This window comes from Anomaloglossus baeobatrachus, chromosome 9 (assembly GCF_048569485.1).
Source record: "Anomaloglossus baeobatrachus isolate aAnoBae1 chromosome 9, aAnoBae1.hap1, whole genome shotgun sequence".
Classification (NCBI taxonomy): Eukaryota; Metazoa; Chordata; class Amphibia; order Anura; family Aromobatidae; genus Anomaloglossus; species Anomaloglossus baeobatrachus.
This window is the reverse complement of record NC_134361.1, coordinates 22,822,039-22,842,975: the sequence shown is the minus strand read 5'-3', so window position 1 is coordinate 22,842,975 and position 20,937 is coordinate 22,822,039. Positions and strand designations below refer to the sequence as shown.

General features: G+C 52.1%; 1 protein-coding gene across 1 annotated transcript in view; it reads right to left on the bottom strand.

Annotated features, from left to right (window-relative positions):
* LOC142251731 (gastrula zinc finger protein XlCGF66.1-like) overlaps nt 1-2,427 on the bottom strand; it is a 2,722-nt gene extending 295 nt beyond the window's left edge. The window contains exons 1-4 of the mRNA XM_075324787.1: nt 2,188-2,427; nt 1,744-1,841; nt 528-716; nt 7-83 (exon numbers count right to left, since the gene is read on the bottom strand). Of these exons, the coding sequence (XP_075180902.1) occupies nt 7-83; nt 528-716; nt 1,744-1,803 (326 nt within the window). The 5' untranslated portion in view covers nt 1,804-1,841; nt 2,188-2,427. The remainder of the gene's footprint in view (nt 1-6; nt 84-527; nt 717-1,743; nt 1,842-2,187) is intronic.
* Between the last annotated feature and the right edge of the window lie 18,510 nt (nt 2,428-20,937).

Here is a 20,937-nt window from a genome sequence, read left to right as displayed (position 1 = left end):
TTGTACTGGTCCTTGTGTCCCTCAATATACTCCCACTCATCCACGGAGAGATAGACGGTGACGTCCTCACACCTTACAGGGACCTGACAGACACAACCATCCCGTCATCCCCCAGACACATTATACACCGCCCCGTCATCCCCCAGACACATTATATACCGCCCCGTCATCCCCCAGACACATTATATACCGCCCCGTCACCACCGAGACACATTATATACCGCCCCGTCACCACCGAGACACATTATATACCGCCCCGTCATCCCCCAGACACATTATATACCGCCCAGTCATCCCCCAGACACATTATATACCACCCCGGCATCCCCCAGACACATTATATACCGCCCCGTCATCCCCCAGACACATTATATACCACCCAGTCATCCCCCAGACACATTATACACCGCCCCGTCATCCCCCAGACACATTATATACCGCCCCGTCATCCCCCAGACACATTATATACCGCCCCGTCATCCCCCAGACACATTATATACCGTCCCGGCATTCCCGGCAGCGCTCACCTCTCCGGTCAGCACCCGCAGGATCTTATTGATAATTTCCACGATCTTCTGCTCGTTGTCTCCAGGAATAGTCAGTGACGAAGGTGGAGTTTTCTTGATGGGACTTTGCTTCTTCCTCCCCCTTCCTGACACTTGGTGATCGGGGTCAGGTGTCACACACTTATCAGATTTCTTCACTACTGTGTAATCCTGTGTATACAGAGAAGGAGCAGGAAAACTTATTTTTTGTCCTAACATAACTGGATTTGATAGATAAACCGAAGAAAAATTGGCCGTTTTACAAGAAAAGAAAAAAAGAAAAAAAAAAAACCCACAACAACACACAAAAAAAGAAAAATGGGAACTTTAGTTAAATTGTTACACCAAGAATTGGATGACTTACACTACTTCATAATTTTAATCATTGTTTTATCCAACTTTTTACAAAACTAACACTTATAAAGTTGGGGAAAAAAAAGAGAGAGAGAGAACATGGGGTCAGAAGGAATTGAGCACTACCATGCACGGGTGCTCGGTACTCGTAACTAGTGAGAAGCAGACACTACCATGCTTATTTGCTCTGTTCTGGTAACTAGTGATGAGCGGGCACTACCATGCTCGGGTGCTCAGTACTGGTAACTAGTGATGAGCGGGCACTACCATGCTCAGTACTGGTAACTAGTGATGAGCGGGCACTACCATGCTCGGGTGCTCAGTACTGGTAACTAGTGATGAGCGGGCACTACCATACTCAGGTGCTCAGTACTGGTAACTAGTGATGAGCGGGCACTACCATGCTCAGGTGCTCTGTACTGGTAACTAGTGATGAGCGGGCACTACCATGCTCGGGTGCTCTGTACTGGTAACTAGTGATGAGCGGGCACTACCATGCTCGGGTGCTCTGTACTCGTAACTAGTGATGAGCGGGTACTACCATGCTCGGGTGCTCAGTACTGGTAACTAGTGATGAGCGGGCACTACCATGCTCGGGTGCTCAGTACTGGTCACTAGTGATGAGCGGGCACTACCATGCTCGGGTGCTGGGTACACATAACATGCAGTTTGCTGACTACACCCTGTGCTTCCACAATTCGCTTCTATTGTAGAGGTCATGTCATCGCTCACAGGGGACGGTGACAGGCAGTACAGCACACACGGCCATGATTCGGCAGATTTCTATCTAACATGTATGGGGTCCTTTCATTTGGGTGGGGGTGTTCTTTGCAGAAGTCCTCACCTCCCCGGTCAGCAGGGCGACGATCTCCAGGGTCAGGTCTAGTATCTGCTCAGTCATCATGTAGACAATTATCTGGTAACAGGAGCCGGACAGGAAACCTGGGGTGGAAAAAAAGGGAAGAAATGATCCTAAAAGTCACAAGAGGCCACATAAAAAGTGACATAGATCAATCATTAGAGGGCGATTCATTTGTTTTCATTTTTTTAACCTCAAATGAATGTTTTTGGGGCTAAAACTCATTTTTGCCATTGGGTTTTATTATAAATGTTGCACCGTTGGCCCTTTACTGTCCGCTGCGGAATGAGCTAACTGAGGATCAGTCAGCGAGCTGGCGTGTGATGCTTGCAGGTCTCTTTCTGAGCTGATTTTTGAGCACAGACCTCATCACAGTTGACTCTAGCGGGAAATAATGGGCCTGTAAAAGCCAAAAAATGCAAAACTTACCATGAGACCGAAGAGCAAGTCCCCGACCCGTAGACACCACAACAAAAAGATTTCAGCTTAGTAATCACATCTGTTGCTATGGGCAACGCCTCCACTTCGTGTCTGCACCGGTTTTACTGGGACGTGCGGCACAAGCGTGAAATTACCTGGACGTCTGCATCACACACGGCCGAGGGACACAGATCACATGACAAAGGGCGCACACTGACCCGGGAACACGCCAGGAGGCTGCTCTACAGGACCTGCGGCCACCACTGATGATGTCACAGTCATGTGACCGCACAGGGGCGGAGTCTAAACGGGAGCATTCATTGTGGAGTAGCAGAGCCCCGCCCTCTGGTCACCTGACAATGACGTCATCCAAGGTCCTGTAGCCACAAAAAACCCTGCAAATTCAAGTATGAAAATGTAAAAATATAGAAAAATAAAGTGTGACCCCCTCAGTGATAGCGGCCTATGGATGGGAACCCCCAAAAAGTGACACCATTTCAAAAGCTGCCCCCCTCATCATAATCAACACTGCTGTCGGGGAGTTTATTAACCCTTCATCTCCTTTTCAGGAGCTAATGCAAAGTGACATGACAGGAAAGAAAAAATATATATATATTTTAACACCTAAATGTTGCCACCTCTAAACAGGCCCCTATAGCCCTCAGACGCTAATATTTGGCCATGAATTGCCATGGCAACCTTCAGGACCCCACACTCATGATCTCAGGGTGCTGATGGGGTTAAAGTGGGAGACCCCAAACTCTGTTAACCTTCTAGATGCCGTAATCACTATTGACAGCAGCATCTAATGGGTTAACCGGCCATGGTCAGTGTCAACACTGGTGGATGCAGCGGGGTGTCAGCCATAGTGGACAGTGAGCTGCAGCGGGGTGTCAGCCATAGTGGACAGTGAGCTGCAGCGGGGTGTCAGCCATAGTGGACAGTGAGCTGCAGCGGGGTGTCAGCCATAGTGGACAGTGAGCTGCAGCGGGGTGTCAGCCATAGTGGACAGTGAGCTGCAGCGGGGTGTCAGCCATAGTGGACAGTGAGCTGCAGCGGGGTGTCAGCCATAGTGGACAGTGAGCTGCAGCGGGGTGTCAGCCATAGTGGACAGTGAGCTGCAGCGGGGTGTCAGCCATAGTGGACAGTGAGCTGCAGCGGGGTGTCAGCCATAGGGGACAGTGAGCTGCAGCGGGGTGTCAGCCATAGTGGACAGTGAGCTGCAGCGGGGTGTCAGCCATAGTGGACAGTGAGCTGCAGCGGGGTGTCAGCCATAGTGGACAGTGAGCTGCAGCGGGGGTGTCAGCCATAGGGGGACAGTGAGCTGCAGCGGGGTGTCAGCCATAGTGGACAGTGAGCTGCAGCGGGGTGTCAGCCATAGTGGACAGTGAGCTGCAGCGGGGTGTCAGCCATAGTGGACAGTGAGCTGCAGCGGGGTGTCAGCCATAGTGGACAGTGAGCTGCAGCGGGGTGTCAGCCATAGTGGACAGTGAGCTGCAGCGGGGTGTCAGCCATAGTGGACAGTGAGCTGCAGCGGGGTGTCAGCCATAGTGGACAGTGAGCTGCAGCGGGGTGTCAGCCCATAGTGGACAGTGAGCTGCAGCGGGGTGTCAGCCATAGTGGACAGTGAGCTGCAGCGGGGTGTCATCCATAGTGGACAGTGAGCTGCAGCGGGGTGTCAGCCATAGTGGACAGTGAGCTGCAGCGGGGTGTCATCCATAGTGGACAGTGAGCTGCAGCGGGGTGTCAGCCATAGTGGACAGTGAGCTGCAGCGGGGTGTCAGCCATAGTGGACAGTGAGCTGCAGCGGGGTGTCAGCCATAGTGGACAGTGAGCTGCAGCAGGGTGTCAGCCATAGTGGACAGTGAGCTGCAGCGGGGTGTCAGCCATAGTGGACAGTGAGCTGCAGCGGGGTGTCAGCCATAGTGGACAGTGAGCTGCAGCGGGGTGTCAGCCATAGTGGACAGTGAGCTGCAGCGGGGTGTCAGCCATAGTGGACAGTGAGCTGCAGCAGGGTGTCAGCCATAGGGAGATGCCGGTAACTTATATCCCGGGTCAGTTCTAAGTTATTTTGGGGGTCACGAATACACAGTTAATAAAGTTAGTAAATTAAAAATAAAAAAATTAAAATGATTATTGGTCTCTTTTTTTGTCTTGTGGTATTTATTTCATTGTTATTTTTTTTTTGCACCAAATTCTTCAAAATGGGGCGCACAGTACATGGATCTTGTACAAAACAGTCTTTATTTTAGTTTTTAACTTTTTTTTTTTTTGCAGAATATTTGCACGTTCTGTAAGATGGACCAAAATTTGAATTTTATTTGTCAATTTTCTCCATAGACTTAAAGGGATCCTGTCAGCAGGTTTTTCCCCTATAAGATGCAGCCACCACCAGTGAGCTCTTATATACAGTGTGTCCACCCATATCCTGTCCACCGCCATTAACTTGAGAACGGCGGCAGCTATAGGTATAGACGTGGTGTCTAGGTATTGTAAAGTATACATGCGCTACGCAATGAAACCACCTATAGCGCCACCTGGTGGAAAACAACGGAGTTAGCATTTTTATCTCGAAAACAGAACGAGAGAGAGAAAAAAAAGTGAATTACAAAGTTGTAGGGCATCATCAATTCAATACGAATCGACACCTTGTATACAGAAATGATATGATATGAAACCCATGACCCCCCCCCCCCCCAAAACATTGAATGCTGGTCACGCATATGGCGCTCTTTTAAATTTGATGTTCAAAGTGGCCCCCGTCAGCTGCAATGCACATCTGGGCTCTGCACAGCATACTGTATCTTGCTGCACGTTGTGCAATACGGTAGGTGACACGTTTGCACAAGCATCTGTGATACGTCGTCGTAGGTCCTGCAATGTTGGTGGAGGGGTCGCATACACCTGCTGTTTGATGTGACCTCACAGAAAGAAGTCCAATGGGGTCAGGTCAGGTGAGCGGAGGCCACTCCACACAGCCACCATACCCAATGACTTGTAGGAAGGTCTCCATGAGGTATCGCTTCACGTCCGCAGCCTTGTGAGTTTTACACGTTCTAATCATAGCATTTCTGCATGCAAGGTGTCGATTCGTATTGAATTGATGATGCCCTACAACTTTTAATTCACTTTTTTTCTCTATCTAGTTCCGTTTGAGTTAAAAATGCTAACTCCGTTGTTTTCCACCAGGTGGCGCTATAGGTGGTTTCATTGTGTAGTGCATGGCTACTTTACTATATCTAGACACCACTTCTATGCCTATAGCTGCCGCCATTCTCAAGTTAATGGCGGTGGACAGGATATGGGTGGACACACTGTATATATACAGTATAATATATATATTATACTGTATATATACAGTATAATATATATATATATTATATACACACACACACACACTAGCTATACTACCCGACTTCGCCCGGGTTAATAACGGTTGTTAACCAAATAGAATGTATTAACAAAAATGTATTCTGCACACAAAAACCACAAAACAAATAGATAGAACTGTAATTATTAAAAGGCAAAAACTAAGCTAATAGAAGCATTTCACAACATATATTTCAACACCACAGATATTCCACACAGATTTAACTAAATTGGCCAAGTAATGTGCTCCGTCTGTCTCTTTCCAGGTCTATCTGTTTCCCCGTCTACCTGTCTGTCTCTATCTCTGTTTCTTTCCCCATCTGTCTCTTTCTAGGTCTGTCTCTTTCCCAGGTCTGTCTTTTCCCCGTCTGTCTCCCTGTTTCTTTGTCTGTCTTTTCCTGTCTGTCTCTTTCCCTGTCTGCCTGTCTCTGTCTGTCTCTTTCCTTGTCTGTCTCTATTTCTCTGTCTCTTTACCCGTCTGTCTCTATCAAATTCTGTCTTTCCCCATCTATCTTTGTCTGTCTCTCTAGCTGTCTCCTCCTTCCCTGTCTGCCTGTCTGTCTGCCTGTCTCTGTCCCTGTCTGCATGTCTGTTTTTCTCTTTCCCCGTCTGTCTCTTTCCAGGTTAGTCTCTGTCTGTCTCTTTCCCAGTCTGTCTCTGTCTCTTTCACTGTTTGTCTCTATCTCTTTGTCTTTTCCGGTCTGTCTCTGTCTGTCTCTCTCTGTCTCTCTCTATCCGTCTCCCCACCGACATCTTATTACCTCACATATAAGCTTCTTATACTATGAATGTCCTTTTGTTCCTATAGCAACCAATCACAGCTCCTACTAATAACCTGCAGTTCCAGGCTCCATTTACTATAATGGAGCCATGTTTTTTGGAGAGTAATTGTAAAGCGTGGAGTTACATTTTCCTGTGAAAACATAGTCTACGATGTTCCCTGGGTCACATGAGGTGTCTGTGCAAAATCTCGTGATTGTAAATGCGACGGTGCGGATACACTTTTCGTTTCACTTTTTCCCCATTATGTAGATAGGGGCAAAATTGATTGGTAAATTGGAACGCGCGGGGTTAAAATTTCGCCTCACAACATAGCCTATGACGCTCTCGGGGTCCAGACATGTGAGTGTGCAAAATTTTGTGGCTGTAGCTGCGACGGTGCAGATGCCAATCCCGGACATACACACATACATACACACATTCAGCTTTATATATTAGACTAGCTGTACTACCCGGCTTTGCCCGGGTAAATAACTACTGTTAACAAAATAGAATGTATTAACAAAAATTTATTCTGACTCTGGGCAGCCTAAGGCACACCTGTGCAATAACCATGCTGGCCAGCCTAAGGCACACCTGTGCAATAATCATACTGTTTAATCAGCATCTTGATCTGCCGCACCTATGAGGTGGATGGATTATCTCAGCAAAGGAGAAATGTCACTAACACAGATTTACACAAACTTGTGAATATTTGAGAGAAAAAGGCCTTTAGTGTCCATAGACAAAGTCTTATATCTGTGTGCTCAGCTCATGAAAAATGGGAGAAAAACAAAACAAAAGTGTGTTTAGATTTTTGTTCAGCATATATATATATATATATATATATATATATATATATATATATTATATATATATATATTCACATACACACAGATTATTATATATATACACATACATACACACAGTATAATATATATATATGTTATATATATATATTAATATTGTGAGGTAAATCCGGAGATATGACGATAAATCATGATATTCAAGTATGTCAGGAAGCCCTCTCCTGGTGTCACTACCCCCTTCCCTTCACACAACTGGTTTAGCAACAAATCCATGGCCATGTCCTGTGATATGGAAATTAGGTGGCTTTAGGACAATGGACACAGGATGACTCCCTGCCGTCACCCTGTAGTAGGAGCTGCTAGCTAGTTAGCAAGGCTATGGAAATAGCCAGACAGAACGACTCCAGTAAAAAATGGTTCATATCTCGCAAGCCATATTTCCGATAAATATGGCAACCATAAAAATGGTGTCTCCGCATGTGGACGATGCCGGCACCCCCCTTTTTATGGGAACAGGACATTGGGAAATGCCCCAGGCGTGATATCAGCCAATGGGGAACTGGCAGACAGGTCATGAGTCCCCTCGTTCTGTAGCTAAATTCATAACTGTCACAATGAGAGCATTGGCGTCTGCCTACGACGCTCCCAGGCAAAGTTATAGCCAAAATCCCCTTTGCTGGATAATTCTGATCCATGCAGGGGGAGTGGCAGTGCTTCCCTGTGAGGTCACTAAGGTAGGAGGGGACCTGGATCTGCCCAGGTTGATAACCCTACTTCGGCCATTTGCCAGCGTTCTTCTGCTCGGGGGCCTGGTTGGGACAGACCTGTGAGAGAGTTCCTGGAAACCTGGTCTACAGCGCCCCCCTGTGGCCAGACGCACAAGGTAACTGATTGAATTGCATACCTGTTGTAAACCATGCTTTATCTGTAACTGTACTCTGACATATGTATATTCTGTAGATTCCCTATTGTATATATTGTAGTTTCTAGTGTGCTTTAGGCGATTAAATTATATAATTAATCTTGGGCTGTTCTGTTATCTCGATCTTGAATCCCACGTCTGTGTGTTCGGCTAATAGTTACCGTAAATCGGTTGGTGGCAGCGAGTTGTGCCAAGGATTATTGTGGGGAGGCCAGTGAGATTCGGGGAGATTTTATATATTCCGCCCGCGGAGGTCGGGGGAATATATACCCTACTCTCACCGGGGACCCTTCAATAATCGGCATAAGTAGTATAGCGGCCTCCTTGCTTATTGTCGGGCAATTCCATAATTGGCCTGACTATAAGAGGGGCGCTAGAGAGCGCGTCACGTGCTCTGTCTGTCGGTCGGGAGGTATAAAGGAGGGGTGACCCCCCACTTGTTACCCCCCGATTGTGACGTACTGGTAGCCAGCGCGGGGGATTTCTGAGTGACCCCCCGGTGGTTTGTGACATATTGGTGGCAAGCGGTGGGATCGAGATAATAGTGTGTGTGAGTGTGAGACCCATACTCCCAGACACTAAAGACTGCCTGCAGCAGCTGTGGCTGCTGGGGTCTTCAGACTAGCTCAACACTAGAGTGTCAGAGTGCAGATACTGTAAGGTGTGTGGAGGCATCAGGTGTCAGTTCTGTGTCAGTGACCAAAAGTCTGCAAGAATGGCTGAGAGCACCAGGAGCAAAGCCAAAGGAATGGCCGATGCTCAGGCCAGAGACGATGAGGAGGTTGTCCACGAGTCCTCCAGGAGCTCGACGCCAGAAAACAGCTCTGCAGAGGACATTGCACAACCGGGCACTGCTGGACAAGATGAGGAGCAGCTCGCCCAAAGGTCCTCAACGAGCCAGATGCCAGCCCTCCGCTCTGCCATGGACAGTGAATCACCAGGCTCCGCAGCGGGCCGCAGATCACCACGTGCCATTCCACCGAGCCTGGGAGGCTCGGATAGCCTTCTTCAAATGGCTATGGCCCTACGCCAGGCTGGAGACCGGGAGGGCTACAAGGAACTCATGGCCGAGCGTGAGCGGCAAGCAGCGCGTGAAGAGCGCCAGGCAGAGCGTAACTACCAGCTGCAGCTAGCTCAGCTCCGGCCCTCATCAGCCACCCGTGACCTTCCAGACACCAAACTTCCAAAGGTCCGTGTTGAGGACTTCCCAGTGCTGGAGAAGGATGGAGACTTGGACTCTTTCTTGACTGCTTTTGAACGGACTTGCTTGCAGCACCATCTGGACAAGGACCAGTGGGCCAAATACCTGACCCCCCGTTTAAGGGGTAAGGCCCTGGATGTCCTTGGGGACTTGCCTGCTGAGGCAGATCAGGGCTACGACACCATCAAGCGGGCCCTGATCCAACAGTACAACCTCACGCCAGAGTCCTACCGCAAGAAGTTCCGGAGCCTACAGAAGGGACCAAAGGACTCCTGGGCTGACCACCGGCGGGCACTTGCCCGAGCTGCCGACCACTGGACCCAAGGCCTGCAGCTTTCCACCGGACCGGAGATCCTGGACTTGTTCATCACGGAGCAACTCTTGTGGAACTGCCCTGAGGATCTCCGCCAGTTCATCCGAGACCAGAAGCCAAAGGGGTCCACGGCTACAGCTGCCCTTGCCGATGACTACACCAACAACCGGGCCCCTGAGGCCAGGAGAGCGGCCACCAGCAGCACCTGGAGAGGGGGTAAGATGAACTCTGCGACTGCCCCACCTGCCCCTAGACTGCAGGGGGTGTCCCCCTCAACTCCCCTCTCCAGGCCCGTGGCAGAACCAAGACGGTGCCACCAGTGCAACCTACCTGGACACTTCAAGGCCATGTGCCCTCAGCGTCCCAAGGCCCCGGCTCCGTCCCCGTCCCAAGGGCCGCCCAAGGTGTATTGTGTGGGTGGGGGTGGTGGTAGGTCCCTGGACAGCTTCCAACCTGTCACCGTCGGCCGGTCTGTGACCATAGGACTGCGAGACAGCGCCTCGGAGGTGACTCTGGTGCGGCCTGAGATGGTGTCCCCCCAAGACTTGATCCCTGGAAAAACCCTCGCTGTCTCCGGGATTGGAGGCATTGACCCGGCGCTGCCTGTTGCTGACATTTATGTGGACTGGGGCGCAGGGCGAGGGGTGAGGGAGGTGGGGGTAACTGATCGGATCCCTGCAAACGTGCTACTTGGGACAGATTTGGGGCAAATAACCTCCCAGTTTGGCCCCGCCCCAAAGGCTGAACCTTCAGCCAGTGCTGACGTGCCTCCGGACAATGTTAATGTGTTATCTATGAATGATGTAAGGGAGGAGGGAGTGAACTCTGATATTTCTGCTTGCACAGACACCATAGACACACACACAGCTGCAGCTGTGACAGGGGAGGGGGTCAGAGAAAGGTGTGACAATGCCTCTACAAGTAACCAGCCTGTGAGCTGGGATCTGTTGCCCTCTGCAGGGATAAGCAGAGAGCAGGGTGCTGCAGGGGGAGGACCAGTGTGTGGGGTGGGGGCTACCACAGCAAATGTGGGGTCCCCAGAGATTTCACAGCGGGGTTCTGTTGCTGCAGGGGGGGGAACAGGCAGGTGAGATTGGGGCCGGTCCAGGAGCGGAAGTGCTCCCAGGTAAGATCTCGGTGCAGGGTTCCCCCACAACCGGGGTGTCAGGAAGCCAGGTAGGTCTGCCTGAACCGGCGACTTGGTCAGGAACGGAGGAGGAGCAGGCACGACCCACGGTCGCAGCGGCTGTGGCCGCTGTCACCCGCAGTGGGAGTGCTGGAAGCCAAGGGGCCTCCCGGAGGTCCGATAGCTCTTCCCCTTCTGACCAAGTGGCAGCCGAGTCAGGTGGAGGCCAGGACACAGGTCCCGGGGTACTGACCGAAGATGTGACAGTCTCGTCGATTCTGGCCACATCTGGTCAGGGGTTTCAGGCAGCGTTAGAAGCTGACGACAGCCTGAAAGCTCTAAAGGAGCAGGCGGCACAGCCTCCCTCGGACTCGGACCCGGAGCGAGTGGTCTGGGACCAAGGACGGCCGTACCGGGCCACGGTCCAGCAGGGTTCACCGGAGGCGTGGCCCAGGGACCGACAGTTGGTGGTACCCTATCCGTTCCGGACGGAGTTGTTGCGGATCGCACATGAGATTCCGATGGCCGGACACCTAGGGATCGCTAAGACCAAGGCCAGGTTAAACCAGCATTTCTACTGGCCAAAAATGGGGGCCGATGTGGCTGCCTACTGCCGTTCGTGTGAAACCTGTCAGAGAGTGGGGAAGGCGGGGCCACGCCCCAAAGCCCCACTGGTATCTCTGCCCATCATCGATGAGCCTTTCAGGAGGGTGGCTGTGGATCTGGTCGGCCCGCTGGCCATCCCCAGCAGCTCCGGGAAACGCTTCATACTGACGGTAGTGGACTATGCCACCCGGTACCCAGAAGCAGTGGCCTTGTCGTCCATTCGGGCTGACAAGGTGGCCACCGCATTGCTGGAGATTTTCTCCCGAGTGGGTTTTCCCCAGGAAATGCTCACCGACCGGGGGACCCAATTCATGTCCCAGCTGATGGAGACCCTCTGTAAGCAAGTCCAGGTGCGACATCTGGTGGCCAGCCCGTACCATCCACAGACTAATGGCCTGTGCGAGCGGTTCAATGGCACCTTAAAGCAGATGCTTAAGATGTTGGTCGACTCCCATGGGCGTGACTGGGAGCGGTATCTCCCACACCTGTTATTTGCTTACCGGGAGGTTCCACAGGCCTCAACAGGATTCTCACCGTTTGAGCTCCTGTACGGGCGACGTGTGCGGGGCCCCCTGGCTCTGGTGAAAGAGGCTTGGGAAGGGGATTTGGCCACCCCTGGAGTGTCGGTTATCGAGTATGTCATGCGCTTCCGGGACAAAATGCAGGCCTTGACGCAACTGGTACACGACAATATGGCTCAAGCCCAGGCCGATCAGAAGCGTTGGTACGACCAGAACGCTTGTGAGAGGACCTACCAAGTGGGTCAAGAGGTGTGGGTACTGGTCCCCGTACCACAGGACAAGCTTCAGGCAGCCTGGGAAGGCCCATACCTCGTGTACCAGCAGCTCAACCCTGTGACGTACCTGGTCACCCTGGACCCTGCCCGTGGAAGGCGGAAGCCCTTCCATGTGAACATGATGAAAGCACATCATGAGCGGGAGGCATGTGCGCTCCCCGTGTGCAACCTGCCCGAGGAGGGAGAAGCGGAAACCCTCTTGGATATGCTAGCCCAGGTTAGGGCAGGCGGATCCATTGAGGATGTGGAGGTTGGCCACCAGCTCTTGGAGGACCAACGGTCCCAGCTGTGGGCCACCCTACACCCCTTCCGGGGGTTGTTTACCAACCAGCCCGGAAGGACTGACTTGGCTGTCCATCACGTGGACACTGGGGATCATCCCCCGATCCGGCGTTCAGCATATCGGGTCTCCCTGGAGGTGCAGCAACACATGCGCCAGGAGATTGACGAGATGCTGAAGCTGGGGGTGATCCAGGCATCCAACAGCGCTTGGGCCTCGCCTGTAGTCCTCGTCCCTAAGAAGGACCGAACCACGCGGTTCTGCGTGGACTACAGGGGGCTCAATGCGGTCACGGTCGCCGATGCGTACCCAATGCCACGCATCGATGACCTGCTCGATCAGTTGGCCGGGGCTCAGTACCTGACCATCATGGATCTGAGCCGGGGATATTGGCAGATCCCCCTGACTCGCAAGGCCAGGGAACGCTCTGCCTTTATTACCCCATTTGGACTGTACGAGTCCACGGTGATGCCATTCGGGATGAGGAATGCCCCTGCCACTTTCCAGCGGATGGTCAACACCCTGCTCAAGGGACTTGAAGGGTACGCGGCCGCGTACCTGGATGACATTGCCGTCTTCAGTCCCACCTGGGAAGATCACCTAGAGCATCTAGCACAGGTGCTCAGGCGGGTCCACCGGGCAGGTTTGACCATCAAGCCGGGCAAGTGTCAGCTGGCCATGAGCGAGGTCCAGTACCTCGGTCACCGGGTAGGTGGGAGAACACTGAAGCCCGAGCCTGAGAAAGTGGAAGCCATCGCATCCTGGCCCACCCCCAGGACCAAGAAGCAGGTGATGTCCTTCTTGGGGACCGCTGGGTACTATAGGAGGTTTGTTCCATGCTATAGTAGCCTGGCAAAGCCCTTGACGGACCTCACCAAGAAGAAGCTGCCCTCTGCAGTCGATTGGACAATGGACTGCGAGACAGCCTTCCGGGCCCTAAAGGACGCCCTGTCCAGCCCGCCCGTACTACAGGCAGCCGACTTCACGCGGCCGTTTGTAGTACAGACCGACGCCAGTGACTTCGGCCTCGGTGCGGTGCTCAGCCAGGTGGACTCTGCGAGCCAAGAGCACCCAGTCTTGTACCTGAGCAGGAAGCTGTTACCAAGGGAAGTTGCCTATTCCACGATGGAGAAGGAGTGCCTGGCCATAGTGTGGGCCCTGCAGCGTCTGCAACCCTATCTATACGGGCGCCACTTCATCGTGGAGACGGACCACAATCCCCTCAGCTGGTTGCACACCGTCTCTGGGACGAATGGGCGATTGTTGCGATGGAGCCTTGCGCTCCAGCAATACAACTTCACCATTCGCCACAAAAGGGGCCGTGACCACGGTAACGCAGACGGGCTGTCCCGACAAGGAGAGGTCGCGGACGGGCGCACGGGGGAACACGAGTGTGCTGCCCCCTAGCGCCCTCAAAAGGGGGGAGGTGTGAGGTAAATCCGGAGATATGACGATAAATCATGATATTCAAGTATGTCAGGAAGCCCTCTCCTGGTGTCACTACCCCCTTCCCTTCACACAACTGGTTTAGCAACAAATCCATGGCCATGTCCTGTGATATGGAAATTAGGTGGCTTTAGGACAATGGACACAGGATGACTCCCTGCCGTCACCCTGTAGTAGGAGCTGCTAGCTAGTTAGCAAGGCTATGGAAATAGCCAGACAGAACGACTCCAGTAAAAAATGGTTCATATCTCGCAAGCCATATTTCCGATAAATATGGCAACCATAAAAATGGTGTCTCCGCATGTGGACGATGCCGGCACCCCCTTTTTATGGGAACAGGACATTGGGAAATGCCCCAGGCGTGATATCAGCCAATGGGGAACTGGCAGACAGGTCATGAGTCCCCTCGTTCTGTAGCTAAATTCATAACTGTCACAATGAGAGCATTGGCGTCTGCCTACGACGCTCCCAGGCAAAGTTATGGCCAAAATCCCCTTTGCTGGATAATTCTGATCCATGCAGGGGGAGTGGCAGTGCTTCCCTGTGAGGTCACTAAGGTAGGAGGGGACCTGGATCTGCCCAGGTTGATAACCCTACTTCGGCCATTTGCCAGCGTTCTTCTGCTCGGGGGCCTGGTTGGGACAGACCTGTGAGAGAGTTCCTGGAAACCTGGTCTACAGCGCCCCCCTGTGGCCAGACGCACAAGGTAACTGATTGAATTGCATACCTGTTGTAAACCATGCTTTATCTGTAACTGTACTCTGACATATGTATATTCTGTAGATTCCCTATTGTATATATTGTAGTTTCTAGTGTGCTTTAGGCGATTAAATTATATAATTAATCTTGGGCTGTTCTGTTATCTCGATCTTGAATCCCACGTCTGTGTGTTCGGCTAATAGTTACCGTAAATCGGTTGGTGGCAGCGAGTTGTGCCAAGGATTATTGTGGGGAGGCCAGTGAGATTCGGGGAGATTTTATATATTCCGCCCGCGGAGGTCGGGGGAATATATACCCTACTCTCACCGGGGACCCTTCAATAATCGGCATAAGTAGTATAGCGGCCTCCTTGCTTATTGTCGGGCAATTCCATAATTGGCCTGACTATAAGAGGGGCGCTAGAGAGCGCGTCACGTGCTCTGTCTGTCGGTCGGGAGGTATAAAGGAGGGGGACGCCCCCTTGCTACCCCCCGATTGTGACGTACTGGTAGCCAGCGCGGGGGATTTCTGAGTGACCCCCCCGGTGGTTTGTGACATATTATATACACACACATATATATACACACACATATATATACACACATATATATATATATATATATATACACACACACACACACACATTATATATATATATATATTTATATATATACACACACATATATATGGCGCCCTGGACTAGCCAGGTCGTCACAGATAACACCCCCACCCTCATCAGACAGGGACATCAGCCAAACAAAAACCCTTGTTGCCTCCCTCCAGTGTCTGATGTCCACACCAGGTGGGGCGGAGCCAAGCGGTTGGCCCCACCCACCGAGTTCAAAAAGTGACAGAGTTTGGAGTTTGAGGAGTGAGCACTTGAGTGTCTGGGTTTGTGGCCCAGGCACTGACAGCAAGGTTGGCAGACGGTGGTGGCCGTCTGCAGGAGTGGTGAAGCAACGCGGAACCGTAGGACCGGGGTCGGGCGTTGGCCCGCCGGTACCGACCGGGGAGCGAAGTGAAGCCAGCACACACAGGCAGGGCCATCGCACCCCGACCAGGCTTGGAGCCGCCAATAGTCAAATCCGAATGTGACCGGAACCCCAGGGGTTTCCTAACAACCAAAGACCCGATAGAAGGCAACCGCCCACACCGTGAGGGTATACAGCTACCGCCTAAGGCTAGAGACCCAAGGGCCAGCGCCTGCGGGCAAACGGGCTCCTCCGGCATCCATCCACCGGGGAGCGGACTACCGTTGGGGGGGATCCATAGTAGTCAATCAAGTACATCAGGGTGCAGGGAAAGACAGCCACCATAACCTGTCCAGGGAGAGACACAGCAGCCGGCTGCGGGACCCGTCCATCCAGCCGTTTGGTTTACCAGAGACTCTGTCATTGACTGCCTGAGTGAGTACACCAGTGCCATTCGGCACCGCGCCGCCCCTGCAACCCTGCATCCCAGCCATTCTGTCTCCCCGTCACCTCACCGGGCCCCGGGACCACCGACCCCTACCCACGGAGGGGGAAAACAACATCTCAGCTGCTCCCCACCATCGCTCCCGGGATCCCCGTCACCAGCAGCGGTGGTGCCCATCTTCACCACAACCCGTGGGTGGCGTCACGGACTAAATCCCCCAAACCAACCACCCCTTTCACTCACGGGCGAGGAGCGCCGCTCGAGTCCCTGGATCCGGCTCACCGCTCGAGCCACCGAGCCGCCGCAGCAGCGCCGGACCCGAGCGTTAACGAGCGACCAGCAGCAGCGGTGTCCTCCCCGCCCGCGACATATACAAATACATACATACATATACACATATATATTTGTGGTAGAGCCACTCTCTCAGCAGTAGGGGATGGATGCAGGAACACCTCACGTGTCGATTTTCACCTGGTTTATTATCATCAGCCACAAGCCATTCACAGAAAGACAGAACTACTTCCTCCAGCACAGGCAGGAAAATACAGAGCAGACCACGAGTGTGTCCAGAGGCCTGGCTTTTACCTGTGGGACCACACCCTGAGGTGGAGATATGGTGAACAGCCGTCCCACCCATCTCTTTAGCTGTCCACAACAAACCTGGCCCAGGTAATACAAATTAACCCTCTCAGCACCCAATATGCTGGAGTACTACATCCGGGTTCACATCACTGACTGCAGTAGTCGCAATGACACACATCTCCCCTCGTGCACATCACGAGTGATCACATCACATATTCCCCCCCCTCTGCCCAAAGCCGGGGTCATGGGCACCATCAACCACTAAACAGGGGAGCCGCGACAAGGCATCTGCATTCCCATGTAACGTCCCAGGCCTGTGCTCTACATGGATGGCTAGAAACCACCTGGTCACCATGGCATTCTTCACCTGTCTACTTCTCAACCATGTCAGTGGCGCATGATCAGACACTAGCCTGAATTTACGGCCTAGCAGGTAATATTTCAGAGTGTCCACTGCCCACCTAATGGCCAGGCATTCCTTTTCCACGATGGCATAGTTTCTCACAAGAGGAGAGTTTCCTACTCAGGTAAAGCACTGGATGTTCCTCGCCATTTATTTCCTGCGACAGCACAGCTCCCAACCCGACCTTCGAAGCATCCGTCTGCAGCACGAACTCCTTTGTAAAGTCAGGTGCCATCAGGACTGGCTGCCTACACAGAGCAGACTTCAAGTCCTGGAACACCACCTCCGCCACAGAGGTCCACTGGGCCACCAATGGCATCACAGCCCTGAGGAGATCAGTCAGCGGAGCGGCCCGCATAGCAAACTTCAGAACAAACCAGTGGTAGTATCCGACCATTCCCAAAAATGCCCTAACCTGCTTTTTAGAGAGTGGTCGTGGCCAATTCTGGATCACCTCCACTTTATTCACTTGTGGCTTGATTAGGTCCCTACCGACAACATAGCCCAGGTGCCTGGCCTCCTCCTTCCCTATGGCACACTTCTTCAGGTTTATGGTAAACCCCGCCTTCCTCAATGCATCCAGCACCGCCTGGACCCTCTGTAGATGACTCCCCCAATCCGGGGTGAAGATCACAATATCATCCAGATAAGCTGTGGCGCACTTCTGATGAGAAGCTAGGATCCGGTCCATGGCCCTCTGGAAGGTGGCTGGGGCTCCCTGCAATCCAAATGGCATCCTGGTGTACTGGAAACATCCGTCAGGTGTAGAGAAAGCCATCTTCTCCTTGGTCGCTTGAGACATGGGTATTTGCCAGTACCCTTTTGTCAGGTCAAGGGTGGTAATATACCTGGCTGGCCCAAGCCTTTCAATGAGCTCATCGACTCGAGGCATTAGATAAGCGGCAAATTTTGAGACTTCATTTAACTTGCGGTAGTCATTGCAAAATCGCCATTCTCCATCCGGCTTTGGCACAAGGACGATAGGACTAGACCAGCCACTTCTTGATTTCTCAATCACGCCGAGGCTCAGCATCCTCTTCACCTCTTTTGAGATCACTTCTCGGCGGGTTTTGGGGATCCGGTACGGCTTCAGATGTACTCTCACGTGTGGTTCCGTCAGAACTTCATGTTCCACAACCTGTGTACACCCCGGCAATTCTGAAAAGAGATCTCGAGTTTGAAAAAGCAACTCCCGACACTGCTGCTTTTGGGAACTTGACAGAGTCTCTGCCACTGTGACGTCCTCGATATCAGCGTCCACCTTGGCAGCTAGACACGGAGCTTCCACCGCTTCCCTATCTCGCCATGGCTTAATAAGATTAATATGGTACACTTGGTAGGGCTTCCGTCTACCCAGTTGGTGGATCTTATAATTCACCTTTCCCAGTTTCTCGACCACTTCATACGGTCCCTGCCACTTGACCAGAAATTTACTTTCCACAGTAGGGATCAACACCAACACCCGGTCGCCAGGGCTGAACTTTCTCACCCTGGCAGAGCGATTATATACTCTCGCCTGTGCCTCTTGAGCCCGTAGAAGACTCTCTTTCACGATGGGTATCACCTCAGCCATCCTCTCTTGCATCTGGGCCACATGCTCAATGACACTCCTATGGGGGGTAACCTCCGCTTCCCAGGTTTCTTTGGCAATATCAAGCAACCCTCGGGGATGTCGACCATATAAAAGTTCAAAGAGAGAGAACCCGGTAGAGGTTTGTGGAACTTCCCTGATAGAAAAGAGCAAGTATGGAAGCAGGCAATCCCAATCTCGGCCATCCTTCTCCCCGACCTTCTTAAGCATGGACTTTAAGGTCTTATTGAATCTCTCCACAAGTCAGTCTGTCTGCAGGTGATAGACTGAAGTCTTTAGTTGTGTAATCCGCAGCACCTTACACAATTCCCTCATGACTTTCGACATAAAGGGGGTCCCTTGGTCTGTCAGGATCTCCTTTGGCAGTCCGGTCTGAGAGAAGATATGGACCAACTCCCTGGCTATATTCTTAGAGTAACAATTTCTCAATGGTACCGACTCAGGGTATCGATTCGCATAGTCCAGAACCACTAAGATATACTGGTGCCCTCTAGCGGATTTTACCAGGGGGCCCACAAGATCCATGGCAATACGGTCAAACGGGACCTTTATTATAGGTAATGGCACAAGGAGACTTCGAAAATGTGAAACTGGTGCAGTTATCTGGCAGGTGGGACAGGATCTACAATAATTACGAATCTCTCGATGACACCCCGGCCAGTAGAACCTCTGAAGAATCTGCTCCTGTGTTTTATCTTCCCCAGGTGACTACCCAGGACATGAAAATGGGCCATGTCGAACACCCGGCGTCTATAAGGCCCTGGTACCAATAGTTGCTCAATTATCTCACCTCTCAACTGGGTAACCAGATATAACAATTCCCCATTTACTGCAAAGTGGAGGAATCTCGTGTCAGCCCCCGGCTCTTGAGCAACCCCGTTTATGACAGTCACATTTTTAAATGCCCCCTTTAGTGTCAGGTCCCTCATATGAACAGTCCCAAAGTTCCCTTCGGAAACGGCCAACTCCGGCATGTCAACCTCCTGGGACTCGTCCTCATCGCCCACCAACACACATAGGGGGAATTCATCCGCCTCCGACTGAAATGAAGTCTTATCATTGAGGGCCAACTGTCCTTTATCTGAGACACAGGGTTCCACCCCATTACTCCACAACTCCCAGAACAAAGCAAAGTCTCGCCCTATTATTACTGCGTGCAACAGATCTTTTACCACTCCAACCTCATGAGACTCCGACCCACAAGTTGAATACAGCGGACGCCCACCCTCTTCCCAGGAATCAGCTGGTGTGGAAGTGTGTCCCTCACGAGGGTCACCAAACTCCCAGAGTCTAACAGTCCCACTATTTTGGTACCATTTATTTCTACAAGACATGCCTGTGGCCCCTATCTGGGTTAACTGTCCACACTGCAGGCTGGGTACGCATAATAGGAAGAGCGCCAACCCATGCTGCAGTCCATCGGCTTGGTGGTGAAGGGACAACGGGCAGCAATGTGACCCGGTCCCTGGCACCTCCAACAAATAATATTACTGACTGGGGGTTTTTGCATGCCTCCACTTGCTACTTGGGACCTTGGATTCCCCCCTCCTGTGGCTCTTGTACCCTTCTTTTGGGTGTCGCTCCCTGAAGAAACCCCCCAATAGGGAAATGCTAAGTCCCGTGGCTTCCCCAGGGACTCTACCACCTGGTACTTCTCCACCAGTCCAACCAAGTCGTCAGCATTCAAGGGGTTTCCCTGGGCAACCCAAGTCTGCACTGGCTTCGGAATGGAGTGAATAAACCTGTCCATTACGACCCGCTCCACCATCTATGCTGGGGTGGAGGACTCTGGCTGCAACCATTTTTGTACCAGATGCAATAAATCAAACATTTGCGACGAGGGGGTTGGTCGCCATAATATGCCCACTGGTGGACCCGTTGTGCCCTAACAGTCATAGTCACACCCAGGCGTGCCACAATTTCAGCCTTTAGTTTATCATACTCCTTAGCGTCCTGTAAAGAAAGATCATAATAGGCCTTTTGTGGCTCTCCACTTAATTATGGCGCCAATACCTCCGCCCACTGGTCCGGCGGGAGTTTTTCTCGTTCAGCAACTCTAAAACACAGTCAAGAGGGCCTCAACATCATCCCCCGGAGTCATCTTTTGCATAGCTCAGCTTACCGCCTTCCGGACGTTAGCGTCATCACCTGGACTGGTCGCTCTGCCACGGATTACCTCTGCCAGGACGTCCATCTGCCGCTGCTGTTGCTCCCGCTGTTGCTGCAGCTGCTGTATCAACAACTTGTTCATCTCCTGCTGGGCCAGCTGCTGTTGTTGTTGGGCCTGCACCAGGTGCTTGATCAGGTCCTCCATGGTGACTGACCGTGTTCCCTGGCTCATGGCTGCCTTCACCCAGGACATGCAGCTCCTCTGTAGCAGGTATAAACGGCCCTGGGATTCCTGCCCGCAGTCTGCACCACTTGTGGTAGAACCACTCTCT